Here is a 20358-nt window from a genome sequence, read left to right as displayed (position 1 = left end):
TTCACAGCCTTTTCTCATATTTTTATTATGTTATTTGTTTTTCTTTTTGAGCTGTAATAGTTATTTATATAGTCTATATACAAGACCCTTATTGGGTATATGATGTTTTTTAAAGTTACATCTTATTTCTTAATATTCTTTTTCATTATGAATATTTCATTATGAATATTTTTACCAAAAATGTCTGTGTTTGGATTTTACTCTGCTATTGGGAAGACATACGAGGGTTTGGGGGCTTCTCAGGTGGCACTAGTGGTAAAGAACCTGCCTACCAATGCAGGAGATGTAAGAGACCCACGTTCTATCCCTGGATCAGGAAGATCCCCTGCAGGAGGGCATGGCAACCCACTCCAACGTTCTTGACTGGAGAAACCCCTGGACTTTGGAGCCTGGTGGGCTATGATCCATAGCATCGCAAAGAATCAGACACAACTGAAGTGACTTAGCATGCACACAGGAGGGTTTTGAGCAGAAATGTGATAAGCTTTGAAAAAGAGGCACTCTGGCTGCTACTTGGGCAAGAGTGGGGCAGGAGGAGGCAAGAGTAGAAGCAGAGAAACCAGTTAGGAAGCTACTACAATAATCCAAGATCGGGACAATGGTGTTGGAGATGGTTAAAAGTGGTCTGCTTGCATTTTGGAAATAGAGCCAATGAGATCTACCGAAGGATTGGACACGGGGTGTGAAAGTGAGAGGGATCAAGAATGATCCACAGGACTTCCTTGGTGGTCCAATGCTTAAGAATCCACCCGCCAGTGCAGAAGACACAGGTTTGATCTCTGCTCCAGGAAGATTCCATGTGCTGTGAAGAACTAAGCCTGTGTGCCACAACTACTGAGCCAAGTGCTCCGGAGCCCGTGAGCCACAACAAGAGAAGACACCGCGGTGAGAAGCCCACGCAGCTAGAGAGAGAGTAGCCTCCTCTCGCAGCAGCTAGAGAAAGCCCAAGGGCAGCAGTGAAGACCCAGCACAGCAAAAAATAAGACTGCATCCCAGATTTTTTGCCTTATGCAACTATGAGGTTAGTTTGTCATTTGCTGAGATGACAAAGATTTAGCTCCCTAAGGGGATGATCATGAGTCCTTTTTCATTTGAGATGCTTATTAGTCATCCACGTAGAGACTGAGGAAGACGTTCTCAGAAGTTCTGAGTCTAGAGATTTGGGGAAAGTTTTGAGCTGGAGTCAGCAGCATGCAAACTGGTTGAGCAACAAGACTGGTTGGAATCACCGAGGTAGGGGGTGGTGGGGGTGAATGAAAAAAGATGTCTAAGGACTGAGTATTTTAGGTATTTGTTACTGAGTGACACACCACCGTGAAACTTAGTGGCTTGAAATAACAGTTGATTGTGTCTCATAATCCTCTGGGGTCAGGAATTTGAGCAGGTGGTGGCTGCTGCAGGGTACTCCCTGTGACTTCAGCTGGGTCATTCCCTTTGCTCCATTTTCCTGGGCTCGGCTAGGAGACCCAGAAAGCCTTCACTCACGTGTCTCGTGCTTTGCTCCCTTGTGGCTTTTCTCTCTGTGAATGTTCCTCATTCAGGAGTCCAGCTCCAGCTTTGTTACAGCATGGCGGCCGACTTCCCCCAAGCAAACGAGGATGCTGCCAGGCCCCAAAGCTTAGGCCAGGAACTGCCTGCTATTGGTCAATTCAAGTCATGCAACCAAAACCAATTCAGTTCGGGTCAGTTCAGTCGCTCAGTCACGTTCGACTCTTTGCGATCCCATGGACTGCAGCATGCCAGGCCTCCCTGTCCATCACCAACTCCTGCAGTTTCCCCAAACGCATGTCCATTGAGTCGGTGATGCCATCCAACCATCTCATCCTCTGTTGTCCCCTTCTCCTCCAGCCTTCGATCTTTCCCAGCATCAGGGCCTTTCCAAAGGAGTCAGTTCTTCCCATCAGTTGGCCAAAGTATTGGAGTTTCAGCTTCAACATCAGTCCTTGGGGAGGGGATAGAGATTGCGCTACTTTTTTAAAAAAATACTTATTTATTCCTTGTTTTTGGCTGTGCCGGGTCTTCACTGCTGCACTCAAGCTTTCTCTAGTTGTGGCGAGCAGGAGTTGCTCTCTAGTGGTACACGGGCTCCTCACTCTGGTGGCTTCTCTTGCTGGGGACCATGGGCTGTAGAGCACACTAGCTCAGTAGTTGTGGCTCCTGGACTTAGTTGCTCTGCTGCATGTAGGGTCTTAGTTCCCTGACCAGGGACTGAGCCTTCGTCCCCTGGATTGCAAGGGGGATTCTTAACCATTGGACCACCAGGGAAGTTTCTGACGTTGTGTGTCTTGATTGTGGTGGTGGTTACGTGAGTATATAACGCTTGTCAAAAAACTGTACTCTTAAAATGAGTCCCATTTATTGCTTATAAATTATACCTCAGTTAAGTTGAGTAAGTGAAAATTAACAACAAATTGAGCGTCATTCAAACTCACCGTGTTGGCAAAATGTTAAAAAACTGGCAGCATCAAGTGTTGGTGAGGATATGGAGAAAGGAAAACTATTCTGTTATTGTTGGAAGTAAATATTGGTGCAACCACTGTGGAGAGCTGGTTAGTGAAATAATTTGGCAGTTTTCAGTAAGTCAAAGATGCATACACTTATAAGATAGCAATTCCATTCCTAAGTATGTACTGTGACCTAGAGACACCCTTACAGATGTATACCAGGGATGCCAGCTGACTGCAGCAAAAAATTAGAAACGATCCCAATATTTGTCACCAGGAAAATAAATGGATAACTTTTGGTGTAGTCATTTACAAGAGCTGAGTAGGTGGATTTATTTCAACATGGATAGAACCAAAAACTACAAGGTTGCATGGCAAAAGTAAGATGTAGAATGAGTTATATTATATGATACCATTTATGTAAATTAAAGCCACATAACACATGTATGTTCATAAGCATGTGTATGTGTGTATAAAAGTATAAGAAGTGAGCTAGAAAGATGAACATCAAACTCATGACAGTGATTGACTGTGGGGAATGGAGGAGGGGAAGGGACAGGGTAAGTAGTAATTAAAGGGATTTTGACTTTATTAGTAATGTCATATTTTTAAAATAATTTTCCTTTTAAGGAACAATATTGTCAAAATATACTTTTTTGTATTTTTAGTATTTTTCATAGTAAATATTTTAAAAGGAAATATTCTTCTAGCAATCTTTCGAGAAAGCCGTTATGAAGAGTGTTGGCCTGAATCTGTCCATACTTCTTATGTATGTGCAAATAAACATATACATATAGTTTATGTACATCATATATACACTATATGCAGGTAGCATATGGATATATATGTGTGTACAATTTTTGCATTAATAGGTTCCTACTATATATCCTATCCTAGTACTTGGTATTTCTTACACGTGGATATCATGGATATTTTTTCATATTAGTAATATTGATTTAAATTTTCCTTAAACAATTCTGTGATATTTCGTTGTGTGGATGTGCCATGATCTATTTATTTAACCCATTATCATTGATGGACATTTAAATAATTTTTTTTAACTAATATAAGCAACATGGTAGTAAAACCTCTTTTGACATATATATACATTTGGATAGTAATGCAGTTACTTTCTCAGATAGATTCTGAGATGTGAAATTGTGGGTTAGAGCGAAACAGTCAATGTTTTAATAAATAAGATCAAATTTCCCTCTAGAGAAGACTGTCCATTAGAACTTTTGTCAGTGATGGAAATGTTCTGTCTGTATCTGTCCAACACCCTAACCACTAGCCGCAGATGGCCACTGAGTACTGAAATGGGACTATGTGTGCCAAGGAACTAAAGTCTCTTTTAAAAAAAAATTTGCTTATTTATTTGGCTGTGATGGGTCTTAGTTGCTGCACTCAGGATCTTTGGTCTTCATTGTGGCGTGCAGGAACTTCATGCAGCTATGGGACCTAGATCCTTGACCAGGGGTCAGACCTGGGCCCCTTGCATTGGAAACACCGAGTCTTAGCCACTGGACCACCAGGGAAGTCCCTGAAGTCCTAATTTTAATTCATTTTAATATCTACATGTGACTACAGCTACAGCTACTATGGGACTAGATTGTTGGTATCATTTTTCTTCCTCTCATCAGTTATGAAAGGAAACATTTGTTTTCCCTTTGCCTTCTTAGCATCAGAGAGTGCTCAAAATGTGTTCAGACCCTGAGAACAGAGTATAGTGTGGGAAGGCACGCTTTGAGGCCCACCCCTGCTTTTATTGGTTTATCTGTTTCATTTGATTGGCTTCCATGGATATTCATTATAAATTCTTTTTTTTTTTTTTTTGGTTGCACAGCATGAAGGATCTTAGTTCCCTGACCAGGAACTGAACCCGTGGCCCCAAAAGTGGAAGCGTGGAGTCCTAACCACTGAGCCGCTAAGGGAAATCCTAATGATTTATTTTAGAAAAAGTTCTATGGCTGAAAAACTTGAAAAGGCCAAGTTACGGTCTTTCCAAGCCCCCTTCCAGCTCAGAGAAGCCAATTGATTAAGCAGGATTAGTGGAATGGCTCAGAGAAGGCAATGGCACCCCACTCCAGTACTCTTGCCTGGGAAATCCCATGGACAGAGGAGCCTGGTGGGCTGCAGTCCACGGGGTCGCTAAGAGTCGGACACAACTGAGCGACTTCACTTTCACTTTTCACTTTCATGCATTGGAGAAGGCAATGGCAACCCACTCCAGTGTTCTTGCCTGGAGAATCCCAGGGATGGGGGAGCCTGGTGGGGTGCCGTCTATGGGGTCACATAGAGTCGGACACGACTGAAGCAACTTAGTAGTAGTAGTATTAGTGGAATGGCTAGATACAGAGAATGGTAGAATATCTGTGGATCTTGATATTAGAGCAAGAACATTACAAAACCTATGTGGAGTTCCGAATTGGTCATGTTTGGCTTAAGGCTTGATGGCGAAGGTGAGGAGAAGTCACTCCACTGACTGTAGGCATCCTGAGTATCCGATTCCTCTCTTTCAGGGTAAAGACCCCAAAGCTGTCATCAGCATCAAGGACTTGAATGCCACCTTCCAGACAGAGAAGATTGGGAACCCCCATGGGCTGCAGATCACCTACCGGAGAGATGGCCACGTTCGGAACCTCTTTGTGTACCACGAGAGTGGGAAGGTGAGAGGATGGCGTTGCCTCTCCAGCCTCCAGCTCAGCAGCCCCGAACCTTGCAGACGCAGCTCCCTGGCTCCCTGGCGCAGCAGCCTCTTGAGACGTGCCGCTGCTGTTCGCTTTCATCTGTTGTCACTTTCTGTGTTTGGCCACACTGTGTGGCTTGTGGGATCTTAGTTCCCCAACCAGGGATCAAACTTGGGCCCACGGCAATGACAGCACCGAGTCCGAACCACCAAACCGTCAGGGAAGTCCCTGCTGTCACTTCTGGTCGGGACAGAGCAGATGTTAAGGCAGAGCGAGATCTGGGAGAGGAACCAGGCGGGGACCAGGGGTGTGTCTGGATGGTGCACAGCCACCAAGGGCCATCCGGTTAGCAGACGGGACTATGCCCAGAGGTGGCAAATCAGGTGCAGCCAGAGCTTCCAGATATGAGAGGAGGGATGACTCGAAGCTCAAACAGCAGTGCATCCCATGGCCTGCCTTCGCATCACCTGGGAGCTTGTTAGAACTAGTGTCTTGGGCCCATCCTGGACTTGCTGAGTTAAAACTGCGTTTTCACAGGATCCCTAGGTGATACTCAGGCACGCTGAAGTTTGAGAAGCACTATCAAAGGTCCAGGAAGTCAGCTCCATCAGAGAAGAGCAGGCCAATAGTACAGCTGCAAAGACAAAAGCCGGCTCTAAATGGCAGGGTCATGTGACTGGGCAAGAGTCAGAGACGCTAAGTGGAGGTGAGGAGGTGCAAAGGTGGGGGCTGACGTTTTGTGATTTGCTATTAATTCTGTGCTGGGCACTTTTCTTGGTGATCACTATACGTCATTGCTTTTCTTTTAAATAATTAATTAATTAATTAATTTTCCTGCGCCGTGCGGCATGTGGGATCTTCATTCCCTGACCAAAGATGGACCCATTGGAAGCGTGGAGTCTTAATCACTGGACTGCCAGGGAAGTCCTGTACATCAGTTCTTAATCTTCAAAACAACTCTGGAAATGTTGTATCTCCATGTTACTAAGGCATGCGACTTCCTTGGTGGCTCAGCGGTAAAGAATCCACCTGCAATGCAGGAGTTTCAAGAGATGAAGTTTCAATCCTTGGGTCAGGAAGATCCCCTGGAGGAAGCCATGGCAACCCACTCCAGTATTCTTGCCTGGAGAATCCCATGGACAGAGGAACCTGGCGGGTTACGGTCCATAGCATCTCAAAGGGTCGCACACGACTGAAGCAACTTAGTACCCATGCACTGAGGCATGGGTGTGTTAAGTAATTTGCTCAGAGTCATGTGGCCGATGGTTCCTGAACCCTGCACCTGTCTTACCACCCCATGTGCCTCTGCTGGAGGAAGACCCTTGCCAGCAGGAGTCAGAAACTAGATGCAGGGCCTGGATCTTCCCAAGAGGCCCCAGCACTGGGATACTGACCGTGGATCATCCTCCTAGCAGGCTTCCTGCTCTCTCCAGCGTCTGGGCTGACTTCCTGGCGTGGTCTGAAGAGCTGGGGTTTGGAGTCAGAAGTTGGGACCCTGCTTCTGCCACTCCCTTGTGTGTTACGAGGGCAGGTCCCTTCCCCTCCCAAGTCTGCCTGTGTATGGTTGATAATACCCACTTCCTGGAGGGGTCTTGAGGATCGAGAGACTCTGAACCATGAATGTGAATGCATCTCATTACTGAGAAGTGCATTGTAAACGTTAGTTGTCACTGTTGTTATTTGTTCACGATTGTGGCAGCAGCGGAAGACAAGCTCTTGAGAGCCGTTCCTGATCATTTCTGTGTTCAGGACTTCACTCTTTCAGTAAATCCTTACAGCGCCCCTCCTTGCAACATGCACAGCACTGGGGTGTGTAGTGAATGGGCTTCTGGGATCTCATAGTCTTGGGAAAGAGACAGATGGGGAAATAGGCACTGAAGATACTGTGTGATGATGCCGGTGGCGGCCGTGCTAGAGACACACAGGAGACATGTAAGTGGCCTAGTCTGGGGGAGGGGCACTCTAAAAGGCTATCCAAAGAGGGAGGTTCTACTTAAGAACTGTGTGAGTATGCTGAGAAGGAGAACACTCAAACCAGCTTAAAAGGGTCATGCGTGGAAAAGAAACAGGGGTATTTATTTCAAAGGATAGAAGCATGGTTGGGCCGCCTGAGAGGTTAGAATTAAGAACTGTGATGTGTGTGATTCTGTGTGTGTTTGCAGAGAGAGAATACACTCTTAACAGGAACACATTGTTCTGTAAAACCAGGAGTGCAAGTAACTTCTCGCTTCTTTGTTTCTCTAAATGCAAGGATCTCATTCCCCAAACTGCCAAGAAGTCTAGTGCCACTCATTTTTCTCGGCTCCCTCCATCGGCTTTACCAGAATCTTGGGACTCGTGCAGTCCAGGAGACCTGGAGGAGATCCCTGGCTCTCAGTCCATGCTGGGCTCACTGCTGCGGCCCCATGTCCAGACTAACTGGATACCAGTGGCTACCTCTCCATGCCCATCGCTGCTAAAGGACTTTTGCTGAGGTGCCCACGATCTCAGACACTTATGGTACCTGACTCCCTCCCACTGGCCTAGCTGTAGAGCAGCTGACAACCTGGTTCCAGCCAGTCTCCTCTCCCTGGTGATGCCGCAGCTTCTCCCTTAGATGGGCATAAATGGGGGGCCAGAAACTCACGCCTGCAGGAGCCAGGTGGGCAAATTAAAAGTAAAGTGGACAGCCTTAAGTCTGTGGCAAACAGGAACACGTGTATAGAGAAGTGAAACAGGCAAAACTTAAGGACAAACCAAACTGTATGCAGGTTGGATTTGTGACTGGAAGAGTCTTTCCAAAGTGAAGGCCTGGGTGGGTCCTCTGTGGGGATGACCCCCTTCCCTTAGTGCCTGAAACCCTATAAGGTTCTTCATGCCCTGGTCAAGAGAGTTTAGGAATATTGAACCAGCAAAGCTTGGCCTAAAACGGAGAAAAGGTACTGATGTTTCATACCTTTGAAACCAAGTTCAAATGAATTTCTCAATCATTGTATTGTATCCAAGTGCAGCACAGCAGCTATTTGAGCAGGTCTTTCCTCTCCTCTTCCATACTCCTGTGAGATAGAATCCTATAAGCCCTGCTCAGTCCCTGTACTGGTCCAGCCCTCATCCATTTTCTGTGGCCAAGAAGGGGTAGGATCATAGCAGCAAGTGTGACTGCAACTGTGGATGGGTGGTGCGCGGCTGAGAATGGGTGGGGCATTTTTCATAGAATCAGGGTTTGGGTGGAGCAAAAATCTATTCCATCTAAACTCACTCTCAGGATGAATACAATGTTCTAGATAAAAGGTGTATCAAAGGTGAGGGCAGAGAGGTGGGTGAGGCAGAATGTTCCAAGAGAAGGGAAGAACATGGGGGCAGCGATTGCAAATGGTTTTGTATGGAAAGAGCTCAGAGAGCAAAGTGAAAGCGACAGTGTTTGTCACTCCGTCCTGTCCAATTCTTTGTGACCCCACGGACTGTAGCCCACTAGGCTCCTCTGTCCATGGCATTTTCCGGGCAAGAATACTGCAGTGGGTTGCCATTTTCTTCTCCAAGGGATCTTCCCAACTTAGGGATCGAACCTGGGTCTCCTGCAGATTCGCAGGCAGAATTTTTACTGTCTGAGCTGTCAGGGAAGTCCAGAGGGCAAAGTAAGTCATACTAAAGAACTTAAGGCTCTTCCCCTGAGGGTAGTGGAGAGGACTCCAAGCTAGACTCAATTAGATTTGCAATTTGAAAATCGCTCTGGCTGCCGTAAGGACTGAATGAAGAGCAGCAGAGCAGAGGCAGAACCGGCTGGAATAACGGGTTCAGCAGGTGAGAGACGAGGGTGGACACTGCTGAGGGAGGCACTCTCCCAGAGGGACACAGACGGTCCACGCCAGCTTCGGCCTAAGTTGCACTCCAGGTGATGAGCATTGTATTGATGGCGCATCCCCAGGAGCACCTGCCCCCACCTGAAAGCTGGTCTTTGACATCTGAGGACCTTTGCTCCTCAACGTGTCTCCCAATGACCAGCAGCTCATCATCTGTGAACTTGTTAGGAATGCAGAATCTCAGGCCCCACCCCAAACGCACTGAATTCAAATCTGCATTTTAACGAGATCCTCGGGGGATGCATACACACAGTAGCAAGAGCCAAGCACTGTGCTGGGCCGCTGCATAACTCCTGTGCGGTTGGCCTTGGTCCTTTCCCATGGCTCTGGGGATCTGTTCCCCACTTGCTCGGGTGACGCCCTGGGCTCTGGCACCATCCTCCCAGGTGCCTGGGATCAGCCTGCGTAGGACTGGGGGGTATGCATGTGCCCAAACCTGAAGATCCAGCTGGCTGCCTGCTGCCTGCCTCAGCTGCCCACGCCCCCCCGGCCCCCACCGGCTCTCAGTCTCATTGACTGTCTGTCTGTCCTTTGCCTGTCTCTCTGCAGGAGATAGTGGACTGGTTCAACGCCCTCCGTGCAGCTCGTCTCCAATACCTAAAAATGGCCTTTCCTGAGCTCCCAGAGTCTGAGGTGAGCTAAATGCAGACCCCAACTTCCACGGCTCCTGTCTGCCACCTCCTGCGCTCCTGGTTGGCTGACCTCAAAGACACGCAGAGGCCAGACTCAGTTTGACTGCAGGAAAGACCTTGAGCCTTGGGGTTGGGGACCTCAGCGGGAAACCAAAAGCTTTCTCCTGGGGAGGCGGGGGGTATGGCCTCACTGTTGGCAAGGCAGTCTCCAAAAAGCAGATCAGACTCTCCCCTTTGGGATCCGTCACTCACAGTGTCAAAAGGCTCAGGATTTGGGCATTTCTTCCTGACTTCTCCCACTGCAATGCACAAATGGTCCCTCACATACTGCTTACAACGTGCTTCTGAACCTGGTTTATCTTATCATCCCTGTTATCTAATCGTCCTTTGTGGCCAGCAGTTAGGTGAGGTGATTATTCCAATTCCAGTGATGAGAAATTGAGTCCCAGGAAGGTCTTCCCACTTGAACATCCCCTACTTTGCCCTTTCCTAGTCTGCTTTAAGGAAGGCAGTGGGATCTTTCCCATTATCATTCTAACAGAAAGAGTCTGCCTTTCTTGGCCAAGGTGACAGTGAGCCTGAGAAGTTCATTTCAGTTGTCTTCAGAGGTCTGGGGCATCCATGTACCTCCCTCAGGCTTGGCTGGGGAAGCTGTATAGAGTGGGCCGGAGGGTGTGAGCTGAGAGGCCCGGGCCTTTGTGGATGCTCTGCTGCTGACTTGCTGTGTGACCACTGCAGATGGAGCTGCCTCTCTGAGCATCTGTTCCCACGTGTGTAAGGTGGCGCTTGGTCTGGGTCATTTTCAGGGCCTCTTCTAACTCTGAGGTGCTGTGCTTTAGTCCCTGGGTTAGGCCTGCTCTGGAAGGATTTTGTAAGAGATAGGGAGTGGAAAGACCATGTTAATCATGTGACTTTTTTTTTTGCCATACCACCCAGCATGTGGAGCATAATTTCCCTGATCAGGGATGGGACCTGGGCCCCCTGCAGTAGAAGTGCAGAGTCTTAACCACTGGACCACCAGGGATGTCCCATTCCTGGGACTTTCTTATTCCCAACTGTTAGACCCTTCTTGAAAGCCTAAGTGCTCCTTAATTCCCCAGTTTGCAGGGAGCGAGTGTCTGGAACAGGGGTCCTCTCCAGACCTAGGGATGCACTGAGACGGCACGTCTCCACGAGTTCCTCCAGCCAGGCCTGGCTCAGGGCCCTCCCGGCCTGCAGAGTCAGCAGCCATAGCGGGTGAATGCCCACTTGCATGGGCGTGGCGTGGGGGTGCTGACTGCTGCCTGGAGACACTGAGGACAAATTGCAGACGCCCCGCCTCATTGTCTGGGCAGCTTTCCAACTCGCCCGACCCATGCGGGGGAAACTGGGCTTTGGTCAGCATCCTCAATGTCCTCTTCCTCCCGCCTCCACCATCGTTACCCCTTTTCCTCCCCTAGTTTCCTCCCCGCCTGCCTCTCTCCCCGTCTTTCCTCCCCCTATGTCTACGTAGGGTGTGGGGTTCTGAGCAACCACCCAAGTCTTGCCCGAGCTCAGGGATCCAACGCCAGAAACCTGGGGGACCCTAGTGGGATTGTGGTCCTGTAAAAAGAAACGCATGGACCCGAAAGCAGGGAAGCCGATGTGTCACGCAAAGCAAGTGGCCTCACCTCTCCAAGCCCCAGTTTACGCCTCTGTCACCACTGGGACAGTCCCTGCCTCCAGGGCTGCATGTGTCCAGTGAGCCAAGGCGTCTAAGGTGCAGGGCATAGTACCCCATTCCCGGCCTCTTTCTCCTTCTCAAGGCCTAGATCCACCCTGCTCTGGCTTCAGTTCAGACGACTGAGCGATTAGGACTCTTGTCTTTGCTCCAAATGAAGGAATTAAAGCCTACAGAATGCACTTTAGGGAAAGGGGAGTGGTGTCCTCTATATTTTTGGTTTCTCGCTCACAACTTTCTCCCTTCAGACTTCCCATTCCTACTCCCAAACCTTACATCGCCTTTGCCCCTGCTCTCGACCCAGGCTCTGTTCTCATCTGAAGCTCTAGACTTGCCAGTTTGAAACCCTGGAGCATAGGAGGCCAGTGTCAATCCCTGGAAGCTTCTCTGAGCGTAGGACAGTCTTGTAGATCACATAATGCAGTATCCTTATTACACAGAAGGAAACGGGCCCAGAGAGGTATAAGGTCTTACCAAGGTAACACAGCTGGTTGAGGTCAGACCTGGAGCTAGAACTCAAGTCTCCTGACTCCTAGTCCAGAGCTTTCTCTACTTAATCCATCCTGCCATCGCCTCCTATGGCCCTGGCTCAGAATCCCTGCCAATGCCCAGGTCTTGGCCAAGGGCCTGATCAGAAGGTTCTGGCATATTTATACTTGAGCATCACAGAGTAGTAGCATCATAGAGCTACTACTAGGGTCTGGCTGGTGTCTGTTGGCTCTCGGTGGCCAAAGTTCATCCTACCAGCGACATGTCTTCAGGAAAATCCTCAGTGACTTTTCTGAGGTGTTGTTTCTTCATACAGAGCATGAAAATGATAACATCCACCTCACAGGGTGGTTGAGAATTTCACGCAGAGCCTGACACACAGTCAGTCCAGTCAGTTCAGTTGCTCAGTCGTGTCCAGTTCTTTGTGACCCCATGGACTGCAGCACACCAGGCTTCCCTGCCCATCACCTACTCCCGGAGCTTGCTCAAACCCACATCCATCGAGTCGGTGACGCCATCCAACTGATGACACACAGTAGATACTCAGAATACAACCCCCCCGATACCAGTAGGGTCGCCTCAGAGCCTGACCTGCGTCCTCCTCCTGGAATTGCTGAAAGAACCCTTAACCTAAGTCTTTATACCAAGACTCAGCTGTGTTGATTAGCTCTGCAGACATCTGGGGTGCTGTTGTCGGGCTCTGTCGAAATGTTAGCGTTGCATCCATACCAAATATAACCATGTGCACACATCCTTCCCCATTGCAAACTTCCCCCTTTGTTGGGGAGCCAAGTTCGCTGGGGAAGCTCGGCCTCTTGGGTGGGAGGCAGGGGGTCAATGTGTGTCTCTCTTCCCCCAGCTTGTGCCCCTCATCACCAGGAACTATCTCAAACAAGGCTTCATGGAAAAGACCGGTCCAAAGGTACATCCCATGTTCCCGGGGGGGACTTTCATGGCCCCAGTCCCAGTGGGCAGTGGGGCCACAGTGGGGAGGTGGGAAAATGAGGAACCAGGGGCAGGGAGGAGGGAGGAAGCGGAAGTAAATGGACTTTTGTGAGTTCCGGGGGTGAGGACCAAGTGGAGACAGGGTGGCTGGAGGGTGGTCCAGCCTCACTGCAGATGCTTCTCCCTGCAACTGGGCATCTTCCTTCTTGATCAGCATCACCATCAGTGGCTCTCATCCTACACCATCTAACTGACCCTGTTCTTGGGAAAGCACAGCTGAAAAGCACAGCTCCTTTGGGGGGCAGCTCTTGAACACTTGTGTGCTCCGAGCTGGGGCCCTACCGGGACCGTTCAAGTGAGGCAGGACTAGTGACTGGTCTGAGAGAACTCACCTCAGTACCTGTGCTTGGATGCCAGTGAGGCCCCTGCCACCCCAGGACGTCTCCGACCCAGCCTGGATGCTGGTGGGGTGAAGCTCCAAGCCAGAAGATGGAGATGGTGGGGGGTTGTGCAGAGGGGGCGGTGCAGGGAAGCGGGGAAGGGAGGAGACGAAGGAAGAAGGAAGCAAGCAGATGTGTGTGCGCTCAGCTGTGTCTGACTCTTTGCGACACCATGGACTGTAGCCTGCCAGGCTCCTTTGTCCATGGGATTTCCTAGGCAAGAATACTGGAGTGGGGTGTCGTTTCCTTCTCCCAGAGAAAAGCAGAGGAACTCCCTAAAAAAAAGAAAAAAAGAAAAAACCCCAAAGCAACGGCTTTCCGATGCTTTTTTTTTTTTAAGGTGTAATAACGCTGACGCGATGTTTGTTAAGATGACAGTGAAAAGTGTTAGGCAGTCACAGTAAAGGAAGCCTCAGACGGCTGGGTAAAGGGTTGCAGGTTTTCGTCCTTCACCAGCTGGTGGCACCGCCCCTGTGGCTCTTAGGGGGACTTTCCTTCCCCTGACCTAGGTTAGAATTTGGCCAAGGCCAGGGCTTTCAGAAGCGCTGAGCAGTAGCCACTTCTGATTTCCCAGGTTCCTTTTTCTGAGATGTCTTGTCCACAGCCTGAGAAAGAGGAAAATGCTTCTTCCAACGCACATAGGCAGCGGCTGGAGGCTGCAAGGGAAAGCTGGGATGGAGGAGGGTGTTTGGAGCCGTCAGAGCTCAAGGCCAGGGGCTGGGGCGAGCACTGGGGTGTCCGACTGCCAAGCCAGGAACTGACCGGCTCCCTCGTCCTCGCCTAGGCTGGCCCTCTGACCTCTGTGCCCCACCCCCACCTGGCCAAGCCTGATACAAAGTTCCCTTTTCTGCAGCAGAGAGAACCTTTCAAGAAACGGTGGTTTGCTCTAGATCCCCAGGAGCGCAGGCTGCTTTATTACAAGAACCCACTGGTAAGAGTCACTGATGGCCCCTCTGCTGAGCACCAGCAGGCAGTGGTGGGATCAGAGCTGGTCGGGGACCATGGGGATGCGACAGGGCTGGAGAGACCTAGCGAGAGACACCCCTCCTTCACTGGTTGTCTCTAAGTTATCCTTGTGCATGAAACTGTGCTCTCCCTCACCTTCAGGAAGTCCTTCACGTGTATCCAAAAGCTGCCAATGTAGCCAAGAGAGGGGTTCCCCATCCTCTAGTCTCCAGGGCTGCCTTCCAACATGGAGGCTGTGGAGAGTCACGGTTGGGAGTAAGAGCTCTAGAACTTGACTGTCTGGGCTCTGGGACCAGCCCTGCCACTTTTGGGGGTGCACCCTTGGCATTTTGGCAGAGCACTCAGTTCTCCTTGCCTCAGTTTCCTCAATTAGGAGGTGACTTAATAACACTGCCATCTTCGGAGGTTGCCCTGAGGATTATTCTATGAGTTACTATACATAAAGCACTTGAATTCTTAGTGCAGAGTTCAGTTCAGTTCAGTTGCTCAGTCATGTCTGACTCTTTGCGACCCCATGGACTGCAGCATGCTAGGCCTCCCTGTCCATCGCCAACTCCCAGAGTGAGCTCTCCATAAACACTGAGTATGGGACTTCCCACGTGGTGCTAGTGGTAAAGAACCCATCTACCAATGCAGGGGACCTAAGAGATGCAGGTTCGATCTCTGGGTTGGGAAGATTTCCTAGAGAAGGGCATGGCAACTCACTCCAGTATTCTTGCCTGGAGAATCCCATGAACAGAGGAATCTGACGGGCTACAGTCCATGGGGTCACAAAGAGTCTAACATGGCTGAAGTCACTTAGCATGCACACACGCAAACAGTAAGTATCATTTAAACAGATGTTGTTGTTTAGTTGCTAAGTCGTGTCTGACTCTTTGTGACTCCATGGACTGTAGCCCGCCAGGATCCTCTGTTTATGGGATTCCCCAGGCAAGGATATGGAGTGGTTTGCGGTGCCCTCCTCTAGGGGGTCTTCCTGACCCAGGGATCCAACCGACCTCTTCTGCTTTGCAGGCAGGTTCTTCGCCACTGAGCCACCAGAGAAGCTCATTTAAACAGAGGCTGTGTGTGATTTCCTTTATAGTTTGAGCCTTTTAAAGTCAGGGGTCCACCTAGCTGAAATCCCCAACAGAGCCCCCCACCCAACACACACACAGCCCTCTTACTAAGATGGACCTGGGGGCTCTCAGGCCTGCAGGTGGCCCTCTGCCCCAGGTGTGGCCTCTGATGACCTCTGTCCTCTCTTTTCAGGATGCCTTCGAGCTGGGCCAGGTGTTTCTCGGGAGCAATGAACAGGGGTACCAGGTATTCGAAGACCTGCCCAAGGGCATCCGAGGGAACCGCTGGAAAGCTGGCCTCACCATCGTCACCCCCCACCGGAGGTTCGTCTTCACCTGCCCCAGCGAGAAGGAGCAGCGTGAATGGTTGGAGAGTTTTCGAGAGGTCCTCTCCAGCCCCTTGACGCCGCTCAACCTCCTTGGTAAGATACAGGGCCCTGCGTGTGTTCCTTTGGCCAAGGAAAGTGGGCAGAAAGGGGCTTCTTCGCTTGGGTTCAGCTGTGAGTCCTGAAACCAGGGTCATGGCTCCTGACTGCCCTCTTTCCCTTTTCTTCTCTTCTGGCCCAAGAGAAGTTCAGACAGTGCACATTATTGCCCGAAAACCCTCTCTGTCCACGTTAAGTTCCTCTACCGGGAGGCCTTCCCTAGTGGCATCCGGATGAGCTTCATCTTGGTAGAGCTGTCGCTATTGTCATTCACGTTCAGTTTCTAAGTTGTGCCTGACTCTTCTGCGATCCCGTGAATTGTAGTCCTGCCAGGCGCCTCTGTCCATGGGATTTCCCAGGCAAGATTACTGGAGTGGGTTGCCATCTCCTCCTCCAGGGAATCTTCCCAACTCAGGGATCGAACCCACAGCTCCTGCACTGGCAAGCGGGTTCTTTACCACTGAACCCCCAGGGAAGCCCGAACTGTCGCTTAGGTCCCGTTTTCTACCCTGCTCCCTCCCTGGAGCCGAGCAGCCTCTCTGCCCCTCCGCTCCCTGCCCCTGAGTCCCTTTTCCCGTGAGAAATCCTCGGCCTGTTAGGAAGGTCACACCCGCCGGCAGCTCCTGGGATTCTGGGTTCCTCCCCGCTCAGGGGGAAGGCTATTTTTAGGGTGCTGCTGTTCTCTGGGCCCTGGTCTGTCTGCTCCTTTCCTGCTCCTCCCCTTTGCCCCAGATGTGTCTCGAGCAGGCTTCCCCATCTGCAGACAGCCTCATGGAAGGAGGGGAGACATTCTGAGCAGGAAACTTCTGGCCCAGGGCTTTCTGGCTCCTGGGACACCAAGGAGAAGTTCCGTGTTTGGAAAAGTAGAGCCTGAGTAGGTGACCCCACGCGGCCCCTGGGGAGAAACCCTGGTGCCCTTTGAGTCTGACCAGGATAAACACAGACTTGCTTCACTCTCCAAAAATCCCAAAGCTCAAGGCCCTCTGAAATGGACTGGGAAGTTGTTAACGAGGAACAGTAGCTGGTGCTCTCCCCCGCCCCCCGCCCCACCCCTCCACCCCCACCCCTCCACCCCCACCCCCCCCACCCCTCCACCCCCACCCCCCCACCCCTCCACCCCCACCCCCCCACCCCCACCCCCACCCCCCCACCCCCACCCCCAGCCCCCGGGGGCCTGTGCTTCTGAGTCTCTGCTGCCGTCTGTTTCCGCTTTTTTCTCCTCTGCTGTGTGTGTGTCCCCTTCATCTACCACTTTCTGGTCTGTTTTTTTATTCTGTTTCTCTCTGTCATTGCTCCCCTCCCCTCTTGCTGTCCCTTCCCTCCAGTGGGACTACGCTGACACAGCCATACCCCCAGCCCTCTTTTTGTTCCCTTTGTAGCTGTGTCAACAGAGAGTGACTGCAGCCACAGGTGACCCACTGGCCACCCAGCGCGCCTGGTGGAGAGTTGCCACTTCAGTCTTGGGGGCCCCGCAGGAGTGCCCCCCCCCAAGTCAGCAGCTGTCACAGGCAGTGAACTCTGCCACGACCAAAGCTTTGGGCTTTGCCTGCTGGCTCCCTGGGCCTCCCCGCTGCCCTAGGGGTCTGGGGAGCTGGTAAACATCCTCGGGGCTCAGAACACTGGGAATGAAGGCACTGCAATGGGAAGGCACCCGTGGCATCAGCCAAGCTTGCTGAAAAAAACAGAAACCAACAAAAAGTTTAATCTGAATCCAACCATGAGGAAACAATCGGACAAGTCCACATTAGAGGAATTCTGCAAAACGACTGCTAGACACTTCAACACTGCCAGTATCATGAAAGGTCAAGTAGTCTGAAAACTGTTCTAGATTAGACAAGACTAAAGAGACATAGCCACAAAGTGCAATTCATGATTCTTGATTAGATCTTGGATTTTAAAAGAAACAGGTTTTGAGATGTAATCAAGATAACTGGGGAAGTTCCAATATGGATGTATATTAGCTAGAAGTATTGTAAGACTGTGATATTGTGCTGTATTTGTGTAGGAGGATGCTCTTGTTCTTAGGGATTCTGAAGTGGTCAGGGATAAAATATAATATGTCTACAACTGACCTAAATGGTTCAGCAAAATATAAATGTATTTGTACACAGAGAGTATATACATAGATATAGTGTGTATTTATGAAAAAGAAAGTCTGTGTACACACACACTCAGGGGGAGAGAGACAAAGCTGACCACTGTGCAAAATGTTAGCAACTTCATCTAGGTGAAGTATAGCTGGATGCTTATTGTCCAATTCATGCAAATTTCCTATAGGCTTGAAAGTTTTCGAATTTAAAAGTTAGGGTGAAATTACTTTAAAAGCATCCACTTTTCACTCTTCAAAAGTAGTGCGTTTTCCCGTGAATCGAAAATGTTCCTGGGAGAGTTCTACCTTTGTGCATATCTTAGTAGCTAATGCAAAAGAACAAACAACCCCCCTCCCCTCAAAGCACAGTGTTCCCATCCACACACTCTGGAAGGAAAGAAGGAGGACAAGACGACAACTCAGCTGGACCCCAGGGAGAGAGCTATACAGCCTGAATGCCATGTCTGGCCCTGCCACTAACGGATGTGTGCGTGCTCAGTCCCCCAGTCGTGTCCCAGTTGTATCTGACTCTTTGCGACCTGGTGGACTGTATCCCACCAGGTTCCTCCATCCATGGGATTTTCCAGGCAAGAATACTCATGCCACTAATGAGACTGTTGGAAAACTCACTTCCCCACTTCTGTGCCTTGGTTTTTCTCTTTCAAATGAGGAAGTTGTAGCAACTGCTGAAATTCAATGGAAGCAACAGCTATTTCTGAGCACCTCCCAGGTGCCAGGCTCTGCACGGGCAGGAACCAGATGACGCAGTCCCTGCTGTCACAGAGTTCAGCCCGCCAGACAGCAGCCCTAACAGAGGGCAAGACAATGAGGCAAGTGTCCAGAAAGGGGACGTGTGGGCTGCTGCAGGGTGTGTGGCAACGGGGTTCACCCTGAGCGGGAGGAGGGAGCCTCCTTCTTCTCTCAGAAAGTGACGTCTAAGTCGAAACCTTAAACTCTTCAGAGGTTAGTCAAAGAGAAGAGGGCCAGGAAAACACTCTAGGGTAAGGGAGGAAATTGTTCAAAGGCTCCCAGATGGGCAAGAGGAACGGAAAGAAATCGCGGGTGGCTGCAATGTTAGAGAAATAGATCACCCAGGTCTAGGCTCTATGATTCCTTATCCCTTCGAGTGATGTGAAGAAAGACATTGTTTTCATTTCAGTGGAGACCCACAGGGTTGGGAGGGTCTTTAAGAGAGTCTCTGCTTTTTCATGGGATTTTCCTTTGATCAGAGGACAAGCAACATCATTGAGCTGTCTTTCCTGAGGCTTCCTGACTGCCCAGATGAAGACATGCTTGCTTCCTCTTCTGTCCCCTAAAGCACCTTGAAAATGTCTGTTTCAGCACCTGCTGGGCTGTATGTGTATTAAGGGTCATGTTACTTGCCTGCCTTTTTTTTTTTCTAACCACACTGTTACATTCTGTTGGCTGTACTCTGCTAAGTTCTGAGAATGAGAGACTCAATAAAGGAACTTGTGGTCCAGAGAAGAAGAAAGAGAAGGAAACAGGCAATAACAAAACTACTTGGAGGAGCAATTTGGGATTCTTAGGAGCCCCTCAGAGGGGCCGAGAACAGATATGAGATGGAGACTTCCTTGGTGGTCCAGTGGTTAAGAATCGCCTGCCAGTGCAGAGGACATGGTTCTATCTCTGCTCTGGGAAGATTCCACTTGCCACGGGGCAGCTAAGCCCACTTGCCGCAACTAAGACCTGATGCAGCCAAGTAAATAAATATTTAAAAAACACTTTATTCAAGATGGTGGGACACTTGTACACCCATGGCTGATTCATGTCGATGTATGGCAAAAACCACCACAATATTGTAAAGTCATTAGCCTCCAATTAAAATTAATTAATTTTTTTTTAAAAGAAAGAGAACACTTTATTAAAGAGAAGAAGCTTGGCAAACTTTAAGTAGAATAAATACAAAGAAAGTCACACTCAGGTACATTACTGCCAATCTGCTGAAAACCAAAGATAAAAATTTTGAAAGCAGCCAGTGAAAAATGATACATTACATACAAGGAAATACTGTTTCTAATGAGAAATAAAGGAGGCCAGGAGACAGTGAAAATAAATTTTTAAAGCTCTAAAAGGAAAAAAATCAGGAAGGGGACATATGTGTACCTATGGTGATTCGTGTTGATGTTTGGCAGAAACCCAACACATTACTTAAAGCAATTATCCTTCAATTTAAAATAAATTTTAAAAATTAAAAATAAGATTACAAAAGGAATTAATTTCTAAGGAAAAAAATCAAATTAGAACACTAGAAAAAACATCTTTCAAGAATGGCATCACGGACTCGATGGACATTAGTCTGAGTGAACTCCGGGAGATGGTGGTGAACAGGGAGGCCTGGCGTGCTGCGATTCATGGGGTCGCAAAGAGTCGGACACGACTGAGCGACTGAACTGAACTGAACTGAACTGAGATAGATATTGGGGCTTCCCTAGTGGCTCAGATGGCAAAGAATCTGCCTGCAATGTAGGAGTCCTGGATTTGATCCCTGGGTCAAGAAGATTTCCTGGAGAAAGGAATGGCTACCCACTCAAGTATTCTTGCCTGGAGAATTCCAGATATATATATCTGGAATTCTATATAGATAACAAACCAAAAAATCTTTAGAAAAGAAGGCAAAATATCAC

At 49.3% G+C, this 20358-nt stretch overlaps 1 protein-coding gene across 2 annotated transcripts in view; it reads left to right on the top strand.

Annotated features, from left to right (window-relative positions):
• The window catches only part of ADAP2 (ArfGAP with dual PH domains 2), a 31550-nt gene extending 11192 nt beyond the window's left edge, over nt 1-20358 (top strand). The window contains exons 6-11 of one of the 2 annotated variants that reach the window (XM_068976806.1): nt 4964-5110; nt 9520-9603; nt 12650-12712; nt 14029-14106; nt 15393-15621; nt 17004-20358. In XM_068976806.1, coding sequence (XP_068832907.1) covers nt 4964-5110; nt 9520-9603; nt 12650-12712; nt 14029-14106; nt 15393-15621; nt 17004-17038 — 636 coding nt within the window. In that variant the 3' untranslated portion in view covers nt 17039-20358. The remainder of the gene's footprint in view (nt 1-4963; nt 5111-9519; nt 9604-12649; nt 12713-14028; nt 14107-15392; nt 15622-17003) is intronic. The other variant, XM_068976807.1, reaches the window with a different exon arrangement.

Source organism: Capricornis sumatraensis, chromosome 8 (assembly GCF_032405125.1).
Source record: "Capricornis sumatraensis isolate serow.1 chromosome 8, serow.2, whole genome shotgun sequence".
NCBI classification, from domain to species: Eukaryota; Metazoa; Chordata; class Mammalia; order Artiodactyla; family Bovidae; genus Capricornis; species Capricornis sumatraensis.
Note: the sequence above shows the minus strand (reverse complement) of the source record. Positions and strands in the feature narration are given on the sequence as shown.